Source organism: Gallus gallus, chromosome 5, assembly GCF_016699485.2.
Source record: "Gallus gallus isolate bGalGal1 chromosome 5, bGalGal1.mat.broiler.GRCg7b, whole genome shotgun sequence".
In the NCBI taxonomy this organism is placed as follows: Eukaryota; Metazoa; Chordata; class Aves; order Galliformes; family Phasianidae; genus Gallus; species Gallus gallus.
In genome coordinates this window covers 42,566,919-42,582,152 of record NC_052536.1, presented here as the reverse complement: position 1 = coordinate 42,582,152, position 15,234 = coordinate 42,566,919, and the positions used below count along the sequence as shown (strand labels likewise).

The following is a 15,234-nucleotide window of genomic DNA, read 5'->3' as shown; positions in this document are numbered from 1 at the left end:
CTCCTCCCTTTGCCTCCCACTTGCCTTTAGATATTTATAAACATTTATCAGATCCCCCCTCAGCCTTCTTTTCCCTATGCTGAACAGACCCAGGTAACTCAGCGTTTCCTCATAATGAAGATTCTACAGGCCCTTCATCATCTTTGTGACCCTCCCCTGGACACGTTCTAGGAGATCCCAGTCTTTTTTGAACATATGAATGGTTTGTTTGGGACAGACACACAGAAAGGCCTTTGCATATTTCTTCTTCACTTTCAAAATGTATTTATATCATATTCCAGTAGACTCCAACCTTCACAGATACTATAATACTCAGTGCATGGAAATGCACTCCGTGGATTGATGTGGTACATTCTTCTAGACAGCTGAGAACTACAGCAATCTGGGGACATACAATCATCTTTTAAAATACATGCATCTATGTACATTAATCTGAGAGATTGAGTCTCTAGGACTCAGTTAAGTGCGTATATTAATTTTATTAAACATTTTAGTCCCCTTTTAAGCTACAAGTGATTCTTTCAGATATAAAACCCCTGCACTCACTACCGTGGGAAATCTCTTTCTCTTGCAGTTCTTACAATTGATAAGTAAAATACAAAGTAATTTCTTTTACAGCTGCCGATTTGTTCAGTATATCCCATTAAAGTACTTACAATATAAAGTTGCTTTTATTACTGGAAAGCCATTAGCTGAAGTTAAGTTATGCTAAATTATACAAATCTGAATTAAAAATATCACTTATAACTGAATTAACCATTAAATAATCAGAACTCATTATTTGTCTTCCTACACTAAATTGTTATTATGTGGCTATTCTAAATTATTATTATTTCTAATTCTGTTTGTCTTAAAAGCTACAGAAGGGCACTCAAAAATTAGCTACATATGAAAAGTTTAATATGTTTAGATAATTATGCCGGTCTACCAGAGCGTGTCTGTATATGCACACAAATGAAAGCCGTATAAACTGAAGTCCTGCCTTCTTCTCAGACAAAATGGTGCATGAGTATTGAATAAGTATCTTAGGAAACAATGAATGAGTGAGTGATAGAGCTGTACAAAGCAAGAATGCAAATCAGAATTACAGGTGTCTCATTTTGTAAGTATGAGTAGATGGCTGAATGAGAAACTTCTTTACACTCAAGTGCTTAGGAGTAAAGTGGACTTGTCTACAAAAACACATGCTTAAACCTCTTACTGCATGTTCAGCCTGCATACTGTGGCTTACTGGGAATTTCTCGGCAAAGCATGAAGCAGTGTGAATATTAACAAAAAAACTGAGATATTTTATTGTCCCCTTTCCGCTCTTTACAGATTAAGGTTTGAGATTTCACACGCATGGGCAGACTTGGTCTTCACAACTGGAGTTCAAAGCTATAAAAGCCTACTTCTACGGATCTCCTCCAGGACTGTGTGCTATGACTTTTCTCAGCCAAAATATGGCTTGTACCCAAGTCAAGAGTAAAGAAAGAAAGAACAGTAAGCATGCCAGGATGCTAAGTCTATCTTTGGTTGTCAGAATGACCCACTGGGACTACTGTCACCTAGATGGGAAATGTAAAGCCCTTGCCTCACACCAATGAGCTTATCTCAGCTAATCCATCAAGTGTGTTCCAAAAGCTATAAAGTCATTCATGCATACTACAAGCCAAAGCAGACACATGTAAAAGAGAATGGCAGAAAATCCTAGCAGAGTACCCACTACCACGTTGCCAAATTAAGGAGATCTCAAGCTAGATCTGCTGTAAAAGCTAGGAATTGTAAAACCAGCAAATTCAGAGATAAAGAAATCCCTCTTGAATAGAGTTAATGTAGGCATAAACAGACAACTAGATATAAGTTAGGACAGCCCTGAGTCAGATAGCAAGCCACACCAACAAGGGTACAGACCCAAAAAGTGCATGCTGCCACCCTACCCTTATTTTACACACTGTTTCTCCAAGCAAGGACTGAAGAATCCAGACTTTCTGTTTGCCTAACAGAAAACGGTATCTTACAAAATGCCTGACCATTTGAGGCACTAATTACAAATAACTTTACAACTGACAGAAGCTGAAGATACTCCAGACTGCCATACACAATGACTTCTCCTGTACCTGTGCATATATTACGCACAGAAAGAATGAGAGCAGCATTCAGGAACAAATACACAGTTTTGAAATGGAGACGTATCTATTAAAAACTGGAAAGATTCCACAACGTTCTAGATAGCTTCTGCTTCAAATCAATTAGTCATAGCTTCTTTAGTTTTCAGTGAAGTTAATAACCTAAATTTCACAAGATGCCTTTAGAATACTGTCATAGACTAGCAGAAAGTAAATATCAACTGAACTTGTTAATAGGAACTTACAGTTTCACTGCAAATAACTGTATATTGGCACCAGAAATGTATCATATTTGAAAAGAAAAAAAAAGCTCAAGACATTAAGTATCTCGGGACAAATGAAAAAGAAGAAAAACAAGTTTTTCATCTCTTTAAAAAAGGGTACACTAAGTATTTAGATATTAAAAATACTGCCTACGGACCTAAATAACACGAGTTTCTTTTTAAGCCTTATAGAGATTAATGCATCTCATTAACTGCTCTGCTTGAAACCATGACAAAGATTTACAGCATAATAAAGAGACAGTGTATTAGATGATAAACAAAGTAGTAATTTTTGTATATCTGATAAATTCAGCCTGCAAAACTAAATAAATTCCGTAACTTATTCTACCCACTCCATGAATCTGTTATCTCAATTCGGCTAGCAGTGAGAGTAGGCGTAAGAAAAACTATAAATTTTAGAGGTTAAACTGCAGCATTCTCTGTAAGAGCTAACTATAAAACTCTGATCAGACTCTCACAGAACTAACACTTCTGATGAGGCAAATACCCTTTTCACAAAGTTTACACTACACTTCGAAAGTGGAGATCAGACTGTTGTATTTCTCTGCTAGAATTCTCCCTCTGCATACTTGATTCTTCCCTCCTTAAAACTAGGCTACAGCAGCGTTCCTAGACATGTGCTTAGGATTGTAAAATGAATGCCATAAATGTGAAAGGTAAAAAGAAATCATACCTATCACACTCTAAGCAGCTTGAAAGCTCTGTGCTTAAAAGGATACTGTGATTTGGAACGCATGTGGTTGTCCTTTGCTCTGAATTTCTGATCTCTAAGTTTATCATATGCCACATTACAGTACACTTCGCCGATTTAAGCTTCAAGTCATTTCATCATTGATGTAAATAAGCCAAGGCAAACAATTAAATATTACATTAGCTTTTAATTGACTGTAGCTCATTGAACGAGGTATCTCAAAAGCATTGTCCAGCACTGAGAATTCCTCCTATGTCTGCTTTTCAATTGTTTTTACAAAAACCCACTTCTGTTTATTTTCCCCCCTTATAAATTCTTCTAGATCAATAGTGCAAACAGCAACCTCATTTTCACTGAGATTCCAGTGACCATAGTTAAAATATTCAGTTAGTATTAATGCTACAAGCAAGTTCTTCCTTCCATAAGCATTTCTAGCATTACCTTCCTAACAGCAGAAATCCCCAACACATCATGATTTATGCAACTGGGGTGAGTTCTCATCAAATCCAAACTGAGTTTTGCCCTTGGTAGGAGGTTCACAATTTTAAATTTTTAGATTTCATAACACAAATTTTAATTTTCACAACTCTATGATTCTGCAGTCCTTCTACATATCCAATATTAGTAACACTGTTTTATCAAATAAAGGAAGAATGACAATGAGGAAAGATGATAAAGGATTTGTTAAAGGTTTGATAGCTATAGCCTTGCTTATATCAAACAGAATGTTACTCAGAAAAATAATATTTGTATCAGGTGATCTACTTAAGAAACATGATACTGCTTGGCAAAGCTGCTAACGGCAGAATTTGGCCATTGTTAAAGCTTCCAAGTAAAGCCTAACAGTGAGACTTGAATACATCAGAAGAATTTCAGAGAGGCTAGAAGCACAGTGTTACTCCAAATCCATCCACCTCTGATCTATATAGGGTCTTCATACAGCACCTCATAGATACTCCTGGTGGTGGGATGAAGAGTACAGCAGCCTGTGCACGCTGAAACTGTGAAACTGCTGCTCCCAATCTTAAGGTACTTCTGAGCCTGCTCAGAAGTCAAATCATGCATTCCAGAGAGAGGTCCGACAGGCTTCTAGGTGGGCTTAGTGGATTTTATCTCAGAATATCACTAGCATAGTCCACAAGAAGCGAATGCTTTGCATAAGCAAAAAACAATTTTATTCTAATTCTCTCAGATATGCTACAGTTACTTTGTGTTCTTGAGTAATAGCAGAAAAAGGTGCAACAACAACAATCCCTCCTCCACTGCCCTCTGACGCCCTAACAATGGACAGACGCTACAGCTGGGTAAATTCAATCAAATACCAGGGACATATTTTCAATAATCACCATGATCAAGTGCTGATACAACAACAGAAGACAAACATCTTTTCCTCTATTTATTGACCTTTACATGTCAAGACAGCAGGCCCTTCTTGTTTGTGTGCTTTGCTATATTCAGAATGGCTGTTAAGCTCAGTATTAGCAAAACTGGATTGTATTTTTAGTCTGCTTAACTCTTTAAGTCAGACTAGATGATCCACTGTTTTGCAACCACAAACTATGAGAAAAATGCACTTCTTGATGTACTGAATATACATTTCAAAATGAGTTCTCCCCTCTTAAAAAAATCTTTCAGTAGGAGATACTTTAAGTAAATAACTTGTAAAAAGAAATTTCAATTACTAAAGCTGTAAGTATTGTTTGATAAAGACTTTTACACCATGCATTTCCCCACTCTTCAAAATTTCAGACTTGAAAAATATGCTGGAATACCTTTCTAAAAGCACATTTGAACTCTGATAACATAAACGTTAGAGCTACGTTTCATTGAGTGTTTCATTTTAAATGACTTATTTAAGTTGCTTTTAGCTTTCACTTTCAGAAATACATTATGTAAGAAGACAATACGGAAAAGAATCAAAAAATAAGAGATTTTATGAAAGCTTCCTATAAAACAGGAACAGGATACTTAGCCTTCCATAGTGTAAAGGGCAGACAAAGACAATGCAAAATATGTATGTGATCATACAAAAAATTTAAATACCAATAAATATATATTCTTCTATAATTCTGTATTTCTACATTAATCCAAACCCAAAAGTAAAAAAAAAAAAAAACAAAACAAACAAAAAAACCACCCAACATTATTGATCAGACTGAACTGTTTTCTTGCTCCCCACAAATATTCAAGCCCCATCAGTGTTAAAATAAATTTCTGGTGGGAACTTCTCAGAATACTTTTCCTTTTCCTTCTTTTTTTTTTTTTTTTTTTTTTTTTTTTTTTTTTTTTTTTTTTTTTTTTTTTTTGTCCAGTATCAAAGAGACCTGCATTCCAAGCACACTAATCACTGGGTTCAGGCTGTGCTATCAATATACTTGTGGAAAAACCTCTAAACATATGGGCTGAAAAGATAGGACAGTTAGGAACCAGGCATGTGTAGCAGCAGCTGTCTTACTTGGCATAGCTTATATCAACTTTTCTGGCACAAATTCCACAACCACAGACTTCTAATGGCCACCAGTATCAATCAACATGCTTGGACAAATTCTGAACATAGAAGTTTCACATTTCAATAAGTTTCACATTTTAACAACTATTTTAAGTCAATAAGGCTGATCTAATGCACAGGAACATGTTCACCGCGAGCTCAGTTGCATGGCAGCTTGCCTTTTTTGCTGCCAGCTAATATACCAGGAAAAGAACAGTGGAAACTAAAGCCACTTTAAGGACAGTACACATTTGGTTGTCCAGGGAGCATGCCAGCTACAGTATCATGTTTAATTCTTAAACACTAATGACTGATTCATGGCAACAACCCCAAAGGGAAATACTCACCTGCTATTTTAGCTATACGTGATGCATATTTTTAGGGGCTTTTTTTTTTTAAACACTATCTTCAGGAATTCTGTTTTGCAACTCTATGCTATTAATAAATCGGAACATTTCAAACTGAAAATTTATTCCCACTCCCCAGATTTTTTGGAAGAGAAGAGTGGTGACATGCTTCACTCGAGGCAATGATAGGCACAGAATTGTGTGAAGAATAAAGCTGTAAACTCCTTGATCCAATGACACTATCAGTATGGCTGATAGTCAGTAACACTGATGTTGCATCTGAGGCTGGTGTTCTGTTCTCCAGTAAGAAAAATTATATTGGTTTGAAAATATTCTCCAAATCCTGTTGTGTACTTCATTCATGACCAGATTTTCAATAGCTCTATTTTCAATACTACTACCTGAGTACTACCCGTCATCTCCACAGCATGGTTTGTAATATCCCCCTTTTATAAAGGGGATAAAAATTATTTTTGGTGGATTACCAGAGAAACAACAAATGATATCGAGCACTGAGCTTAATATCTGGACACTTAATACTTGGCTGCATTATTAGTATAGTACTGAAATCTATAGTTCTTCATAAACAATGCTTATAACAGTAGGGGGAAAAAAAAAACCCACCACAAGCACTCTAATCTTAGGTATGAAATTAATTTAAATAGTTTTCATTTTCAATCTAAACACCAGGAGTTTCTAAAAACAGTGCAGATACCAGCCAAGGGAGGTCTGAGTACCTTAACCACCTTGAAGGCTATGAGACCACTAATCAAGAAAATGAAAGCATATGTGCCCCCACAGATATACCTTTGCTAAGTCTTTTATATCACTTATAAGTGATCTCAGTCAGATGACAAAACGTATTTAAGAAGGGTAAGAAAGAAAGTCTAGAGCTTTCTTGGTTGCAACCATGTTCTAACAAGGTAAAAAAAACATCAGCGGCTTTTTTCTAGTGCAGTTTGAAAACAGGTGAAAGAGCAAGTTAATGAAATTTAATGCACCTATTGAACAGATGGATAAAAACTAAAGCAGCAACAAAGGTGGAATGTTTCCATCACACTGTGTATCAGAGATTAATATTCCGTCTGTTATTAGGACAGAGTTACATAGTCAGACTCTAGCCTAAGTAAGACGGACTGAAACACTGCAGAAAAGCTTACTTCCTAAAATGGAAATTTCTTCACTACAGAGCACCCCTGCTACTGTTGTGACAATTATCTGTTAATGTTAAAGCTGTGTAGTTGTCTTCCAAAATGAACTCATTCTGTGAAACTCATGCTGGTGTGAAACACACAAGCTCAGGAGCATTTCATCTGTAAAGACAACAGACTAAAACAATCAGGCATTTGCTGGTGTTTAGAAAGACCCAATACCTGAAAAGGTATGGAATAATAATAGTTAATTAGGGAAATCAAGGAAACATCCTAGCAATTCCAGACAGAAAAAACTTCAGGAGGATTTTATTAGACACACACACAGGTGTACATTTTTTTTTCTTTACACCAACCTTGTTTTTTCTTGCCCATTTCAAAGCAAATTTTGGTATAGCTGGAGGTTGGAATGGAAGGTCTTTTTTCCAGATGATTCTGCACAACAGATGATCTGGAATTCCTACCCCAATCTGTAAACTATAGATAGCCCTGTAATAATGTTCCTAATTGTGCTGCATCTTTTGAAAGCAGCCTGTTGCCTTATTCACTCTCAACTCCTTAAGCAGAAGTAATGGAAAAAAAATCTAACAAAATGCTAACATCTTTCTGCCAAAAGGATGAGTGATTTTCTACATAAGCTCTGGTTGGTCTTACCATTTAGAAAGGTATTATCACTTTGGCTTGTCTGGATTTGAGACTAACAAAGTATGCTATACAGAAAAGATTTATCTTTCTATCCCAAATAAATGCTTTTAAGTTTTTTCAGTATCTCAGCAGTGGTAACTGAATACTGAATTGAAGAAAAAAAAAATCTCTAATTGGATTAGAAAAAAAGATATCAGATAACAGAAATACATCTTTCTTATTTTAACCAACAGCTGCTGTTCATCCTTCCTTGATAATTGATTTAGTACTCCTTAAGTAAATGACCTGAAAGTATTGCTCTTCAGCAAAAACTGTAAAGGAAAGGTGCAGTACTGACACATTTTATCAGCATTAAGAAATGAGACAACTCTCAGGAAGAGTAAATGCATTCAGGCTGCTGGGCTGGGCATTTGTGACCGACTATGCTTTCTGTCAAAAGGAATAGCAAGTTTTAGTCCCAGTTCCCACATCCCATTCCTAAAATTTCTCTTAACCTTGTACTCATAAGCCCTCTTCATGAAAGTCCAAGCTTACATCGTTATCAGAAGAAATTACAGAGAAATTACTGTATTTCTCCTCTTCTGCTCCATTGTCCATGCAGAAAAGGATCCTAAGTAAAATCAGTTATGATCCTAAGTCAAATTCATTAATCACTGATAGGCTATGCTCATCTCACTAATATTACATTCACTGCAGAATCTTATGAGTAGATAAGAGCAGGATAAGAAAAGCTGAAGAAACAAGCAGATAGACGTATGCTTTATTAATGGTTGTTCTCCTATTCAGCTGGTATTTGCTTTGTTAGGTTAGTTTTACAGAAGCTTTTGCAGAATTACTGTATCACAGATACTTACGTTTAATGCTGCTCAGACTACTTCTGGGCACTGAACAGTCTACAGCTGCTAAAAATAGGAAAAAAAAATAGATGCAATTCAGTATTAGTGTTTGTCATGGCTAGAAAAAAAAAGCAATAAAACAGGACATACGCTAACTTAATTAGAATAAAGCATATTTTTCACTATTTTAAAATACATTAAGAAATGGAGAAGTGATTGGAAAATTAGTATAACCACACCCACAACCCTGTTTCTGAAAATAGCTTGAAAGAAAGTACACAATGTTTTGGGAGATATTCAGAAATCTTTTATGGCATAACTCATTATTGCAAAATTCTCTGCACTGAATTTAAACACTCAGTACATTCTGCCAAGCCCTAGCATTGATATCTCTTGGGCTTAAATCCCCACAAGTTTATGGAATGGAAAAAAACAAAAAAAACAAAAAACAGTATTAACAGCTATCTACAGACATTTCTTAGCCCTGTGCATGATATTAACTTGAACAGCAATTCACACTCCTTCAAAATAATAATTTTAGCTATAATAGATTGTTTTCCGTTGTAGCATTATCAATGGGATACTGCCTGCTCACACAGGAATAACTACATATTTCTAAATCTGAAAAAAAATTTGGTCAGTATCTCCACGTTATTAAAAAACATACAAACAAGTTCAACAGGCTCTTATGTTCCAGATTTCACATTTGCCTTTTGACAAATGTCAACTACTTCTACAATTAAAATCTGTGCAGATATTCATATACATTTTTAGTGCTCAACAGTAGAGATTAGTAACACAATGTTCTCATTTGCAAATCCAACACAATATGCAAAGTCCTTAAAACTTGCTAATGCAACCCATTGCAACATGAACAAAAGATAAAGATCATTCTTTGGAAAAAGAAAAGTCAGTGGTCTTAGTTTAACTGAAAATGTTCTGTAATAATTTCTAAAATAAATTTGGAATGTTTGCTCTTGAGGTTATTTCCATATGTTTATCTCAATATCCTATTTTATTAGAGCACTACTGCTGAATGAAGAAAATACAGCACAAAGTATCCTTAAATCAAGTTGTAACTTTGGTAGCACTCAAGAGAAAAGGTTTTCATAGAAAACTTTCAATCCTAATAGCACGCAAGTATTACTACATAAAAGCTGTATCTTCTTGCTAACATCACTCCAAGCATGAAACAGGAAAAAAATTAGGCTTCTGACAACCCAATTCATTCCCTTTTGATATGAGCCTATTCTGAAAAGTGAGCTAAATCTGGAAGTGGAAATATTTTATATATGCAATTTTTACCTTTGGCTGAAAGAATTCTGTTATAATGAAACATCAAGTGATCTCTGATCAGGTACTGCTTAGTCAGACTTCGGGAGGAGTCAATGCAGAAAGCTATTAAGATTAAAATTAACATTATAAATGCAGGTAAAAGAATACTCAAATTTTGAAGTTATTAACTGCAATTCAAATCTAAAAGCCAGTGTGTCCAATTATAGCTGGACAGATGACCAGTAGAAAATAAAAGCCAAAAGAACATGAAGGTGGTTTTGCTCTTAACTTTTATCCCGTATCAAATACTGAGATGAAACTCTGCATTCCTAGGAGCCAGTTCCAACATGGTGCTTCTGAAAGACTTCCACTTAAGCTTTCATGGAATCATAGAATGGGTTGGGGTTCGAAGGGACCTTAAAGATCATCTAGTTCCAGTTCCTGTGCAATGGACAGGGTTGCCAGCCACTAAATTAGACACTAAATCAGGCTGCCCAGGCATCCATCAAGCGTGGCCTTGACACCTTCAGAGAAGAAGCATCCACAACTTCTCTGAGCAGTAGGTCATTTTTTCCTGCTCCCACTGCAGCACCAGTTTACATCTAGCAATGTTTATGGAACACTTAGCGTTTGCAGAAGGCAGAAGCTACAAACTCAAAATTACGGCATGCTTCTCTGTTCAGTGGAAGTCAGTTTGCCTAACCTGCCAGTATAACATGAAACAATCTTCGTTGTTTTTTCCCCCCCCAGTGAGCCATCAGCTCGATAAATAGTTACTGACGTAGCTGAAGTTGAAAAATGTCAGCATGGAAATTTCCTTTTTAACCATTCTATGCTCTTTCAAAAAAAGAGTCTGTGGTGGCACAGAATCATATCCTATCCCATCCCAGCAACTGCATGCAAAGGAACAGGTTTAACTTTAACAGTTCCTCCAAGTAGTAATTCTACATATTCCAGCTAATGCAGATATGTTGCTAATTATTTCTAGCTAGCATAACAGTCCAGGCAAAATATTTTCAATAATGTATAGTAATTGTGAGTACTATTAAATTTCACCAATAGAGCTTAATGCAAAGGTTCATGGAATCACAGAATATCCTGAGTTGGAAGGGATCCATACGGATCATCAAGTCCAACTTCTGGATCACGAACGCAATTAATTCACATAGAGAAACCCGGCCACCCTTTTAATGAAAGCAAGTGTGTTACTTACCATTACTTTTAGTACTTAGCTGTCCTTTAAATGGACTTGCTGGACCACATCTGGGAATGACCACAGCTGGGTATTCATTCACTTTAACAAAATGTCAAACAGTTAGAAAGGAGAAAATGCATATTCTGACAGACAAGCAAAATAACTAAAAATATATTTCCCCAAAGAATTATTCGGTTATTGCAGCACACTTTTTTCCCAGATGAAAAGTCTTCATTACACTAAAATAAAACAGCATAATTAAGTAATTTAATCAAGATGCCAAAATATGATTGTAAAACTTCTACTGGTTCAGGGGCTTAAGCAGCAGAAGAGACCCTTAGATCACTTCAACCTGAACTTTTACATTGAGCATTAGACTGCACAGAGATGCAGCCAAAGCTCTGAATCTATGATAAACTCTAATTTAAGTGTTTATTGATTGAATTTTATCATTACATCAAACAACTAACGTGAAAAATATTCTGTATGGAGATAAGAATTGTGTTTAGTATAATACTCATGAGTTTAATAGATTTAAAGAAACTAATTACAATTGTGTGACGAACCACCCTACTAATGAGAACACACTCTTTCAAATATCTATTACTGTTAATGCAAGAAGAATTTGGTTTGCCATTCCATCTTCTGGTAATTTATAGACTGGAAACCCTCTAAACAAGTGTAGATACCGACAAAACATAAGCATCCAATTGCTCTGAAATATGAAAACATGAACTAAAATCTCTGCATCTTCTCCTTGGGAGGGGGAAATAAAATTAGCAAAGTCAGGCTCACAACCACTGCCTGTAAGTGGTGGTCACTGCCTATGATTTAAAAAAAACCAAAAACATCCAATTTAATTTAGAATTTGTAGCATTTTTAGAACAAATTTTAACAAGAGGTAGGTACACTTGTTTCAAATACTAGTGCATACAAAGCATTCTTTCATGGTTTCCAAGACCCCGCTCAGAGTACAAGTTAAAACAAATGAGAGGAGTGGGAATCTTTCTGACCTGGCCTTCAGCTGGATCAGCAGAGGCTGATCTGTACAGAATGACTGCACGGTGCAAGAAATAACGCTGAAGGACACAGCCAGACTTAAGCCACATTTTTAAGAGCCCCTTAATTCCACTTTTTATGGCTTTTTGCCCTCTTTTTACTTCTGCCCAGCACCTTGCTTTCCATCTTCTCCATTCTCCTTTCCTGATGTTATATGACAGTTATGAGTATATAACAGTACTGTTACAGCTATGAATGTCACTACTGTGTTTCATAGCTCAACTATAAGTGTATGAGCATGCTGCATAAGATGCTGTCCAACTATTACTTGGCAGAGATCACATCAAAATAAATTATTCTCTTAATAATGTTTTAATATCATTTCCTCAAAGACATTATAAAGAGACATGTTGTACTAAATTTCAAGTGACTAGGATTAGTTTAGGAAGCAAAACCAAGTATCCTGAAAAAATAAATAAAATGAAAATTATTAGCGTATGTGGAAATTGACCTAATATTTTCTTGGGACCTTGTTGTGTCTGTATCAACATGCTCAATTCCCACAGTTGCAAAGCACAACTCATCTCAGTTTTGAACTAACATGAGGGTTCCACACTCGGAACAGCCTGCCTTTACACAGCTCCAGCTCGGACATGGTGTCTTCAGGCACAGCGCTCCCACCCCTTCTGATGGGAGGTGCCAGAAAGGGAGAACAAAAGAAAAAGTCCTACCACAGATTTTTTCAGCGCTAGCCTGAAACTGTTCTTAAGATATGACATCTTCTTTAAAGCCAAACGGAAACATTCATGCTCTTCTGCACCCATTTCAACTGGCTCTTTTAAAAATCCCCTTGGGGTACAATTCCCCCTAGTCTCTATTTATGATTTAAACATACATGGGCAAACAAGACTATTAAGGTATTAAAATTCCAAGCATATAGCAAGAATTCATTAGATTTAGAATGACTGCCTCTGTAATGATTGCAAACCCTGGTCAAATGGCTTGCTCACTTATTTAAGTACTATGTTTCTCTAGCAGAGTAACACCAAAGTGGTACTCGCAGCCTGGCTGCATAACTGTCCTGAAAATCATGACTTCCTGAAGTTACAGTGCTCATATTTTTAAAGAATGAAAGTCCTTCAAAAGACTTGAGTGTTAGATTATAACATTTTGGTAAATAAAATTCTATCCTAATGATTAAAAAAAGTGTGTCAGCTGTAAGTCAGAAACGTAATCTTAGCAGGCATATGAAAACCTAAAGGTTTTCACTCACAGTTGCTCAAAATAACCGAGAATTTCCTGTATTTTCCATATTTCAGTGCCAAGTTATAATTCTAGAAGACACGTGATACCATTAGATTAGTTAGAGGTGGCCTTATAACCGTTAATTTCTATGTATAAGAAATGTAGAGAGGTAAGCAATGGCATCTTAAAAATGCATGGGGACATTCTCATAACTGGAGATGGTTCATTTCAGATAAGCTGAATGTCTCTGCCCTGAGTTAAAGAGAATCAGATCCACACAGAAACTTGTTGCTTGCTCTGTCTGCATGTGGAAGTAACTGTTCAGCACTTGAGGAAAATGCGATGCTGAAATGCTCACTTACTGTGCATCACCAGCAGATGGCCACACGGATAAGCTGTATGGAAAGAACTATCGCATCGGCTCCTTCTGCCCTGTGCAATTCATGTGTATCAGAGTCGGGGGGAAAAAAAATAAAAAATTCTCTCCTATCCCAACATCCGGCATCATTATTTAATAGGAAAGAAAAGCTCTCAGAAAGTGTCAGGAGGAAGAACTATTTCACAGACTCCTCTGAATATGCTGATTGTGGGCACGTGGGCAGAGCGCACGTACCTGTGGTGCCACATCCCACCCTCTCTGTCCCTTGTGCCAAATGAAGTGATGGAGATATTTCTGTAACATTTCCATTGAAGAGGATGTTTGAGTCTCTGCGAACCACCTCATCTCACAGAACTCGGCAACACTTCTTCCACAGACAAAGGCCTCAAAGATACCCATTTGGCTGAAATAAGTAATGGTCAACGCTACTGAAGCAGTAAGGAATAAGTAAATGTTTCACAGGATAGTCGTCTACTGACTTGAGCAGGTGTGCGTTTCAATTCAGTTTGTGTTTCAAGGTTATTAATAGCAAAAACTAAACTTCAGTTGAAGGCTTACATATGTGAAAAAATAAAAAAAATAAAGGAGAAGGTGGGATTTTTTTTTAGTTATCAAACATTAACCTAACAGAGCGACAACAGCAAAACAATAACGAGCACCAGGATGGCTGTGGGAGCAAAGAAAGCTGTACAGTTTTAGGACTCTGTCAACCTCACCAGATTGCCAGATCTGGACTGGAAACACTTCAGTATCATCTCATTTAGTTTAAGAAATTATTTTCTGAGTTCTCAGCCTCAGAAACTGAGAAGTATAATGGACTCATAGCTTTACACATGTAACTGCATGATCTAAGCATACATATCCTCACAGATTTAAGTTAATGATCCAAACTGAATACAACAGCGGGATTCTCACACTGCATGTTATTGTGAAGTACAGAAAGCAAACAAATGATATATTACCAAAAAAATGAATCCGGTATTCCAATTCCTTATTAGTGCTTCTGGTTGCCTGTTCTTGTAGGCTTTCCCTGCACGTATGTGACACCACACAATGACAAGAAGAACTATAACAAACAAACTTGGGGAACAGTTTTCCCAGTTGGTATCTAAGATAAGTAATAATTGCATTACTCTAAAGAGATTGGTAAGATAGTTTGTTCTAATTATCTTTTCATTTTCATTTAAAATGCATTCTATTTTTATTTGCAATTTGATAGTCCTAAAAATGATGGGAAATGCTGGTTTCTACGTGTTACTTTGTATCCTCTTAGTAGACAGGAAAATTATTTCCTTAAGTTCTGCCTGTAAAGCCATTTCAGATCTTTAATATACACAGAAAAGATACCCAGTCTTTCATTACAGCACTCTCATAGAAGGATTTTAAACACGACTATTAACCTGCTATTTTTATGCTTCAGATACAGCAAATCAAAAATACCAAATACATTCAGTCTAGCTACCTTTACCTTACAAAGGTTTGTTATTTAATAGATAACTCATAAAAATACAGAGACCTGAGGCGAGATATTGACTACAGGCACCTAAATGCAGCACTACAAGCCGCAAGCCCTCCACCTAACTGTATAGAT

The 15,234-nt window shown here is 36.3% G+C and overlaps 1 protein-coding gene and 1 long non-coding RNA gene across 5 annotated transcripts in view; one reads left to right on the top strand and one right to left on the bottom strand.

Annotated features, from left to right (window-relative positions):
* Positions 1–13,759, top strand: part of LOC121110925 — a 28,327-nt gene extending 14,568 nt beyond the window's left edge. The window contains exon 3 of the long non-coding RNA XR_005860282.2: positions 1,318–13,759. This is a non-coding gene — a long non-coding RNA (uncharacterized LOC121110925). The remainder of the gene's footprint in view (positions 1–1,317) is intronic.
* Positions 1–15,234, bottom strand: part of SPATA7 (spermatogenesis associated 7) — a 34,750-nt gene that overhangs the window by 14,338 nt on the left and 5,178 nt on the right. For all 4 annotated transcript variants that reach the window (XM_421307.8, XM_004941852.5, XM_040701565.2 and 1 more), the window contains exons 2-4: positions 11,039–11,119; positions 9,856–9,948; positions 8,569–8,616 (exon numbers count right to left, since the gene is read on the bottom strand). In XM_421307.8, the coding sequence (XP_421307.4) occupies positions 8,569–8,616; positions 9,856–9,948; positions 11,039–11,119 (222 nt within the window). The remainder of the gene's footprint in view (positions 1–8,568; positions 8,617–9,855; positions 9,949–11,038; positions 11,120–15,234) is intronic.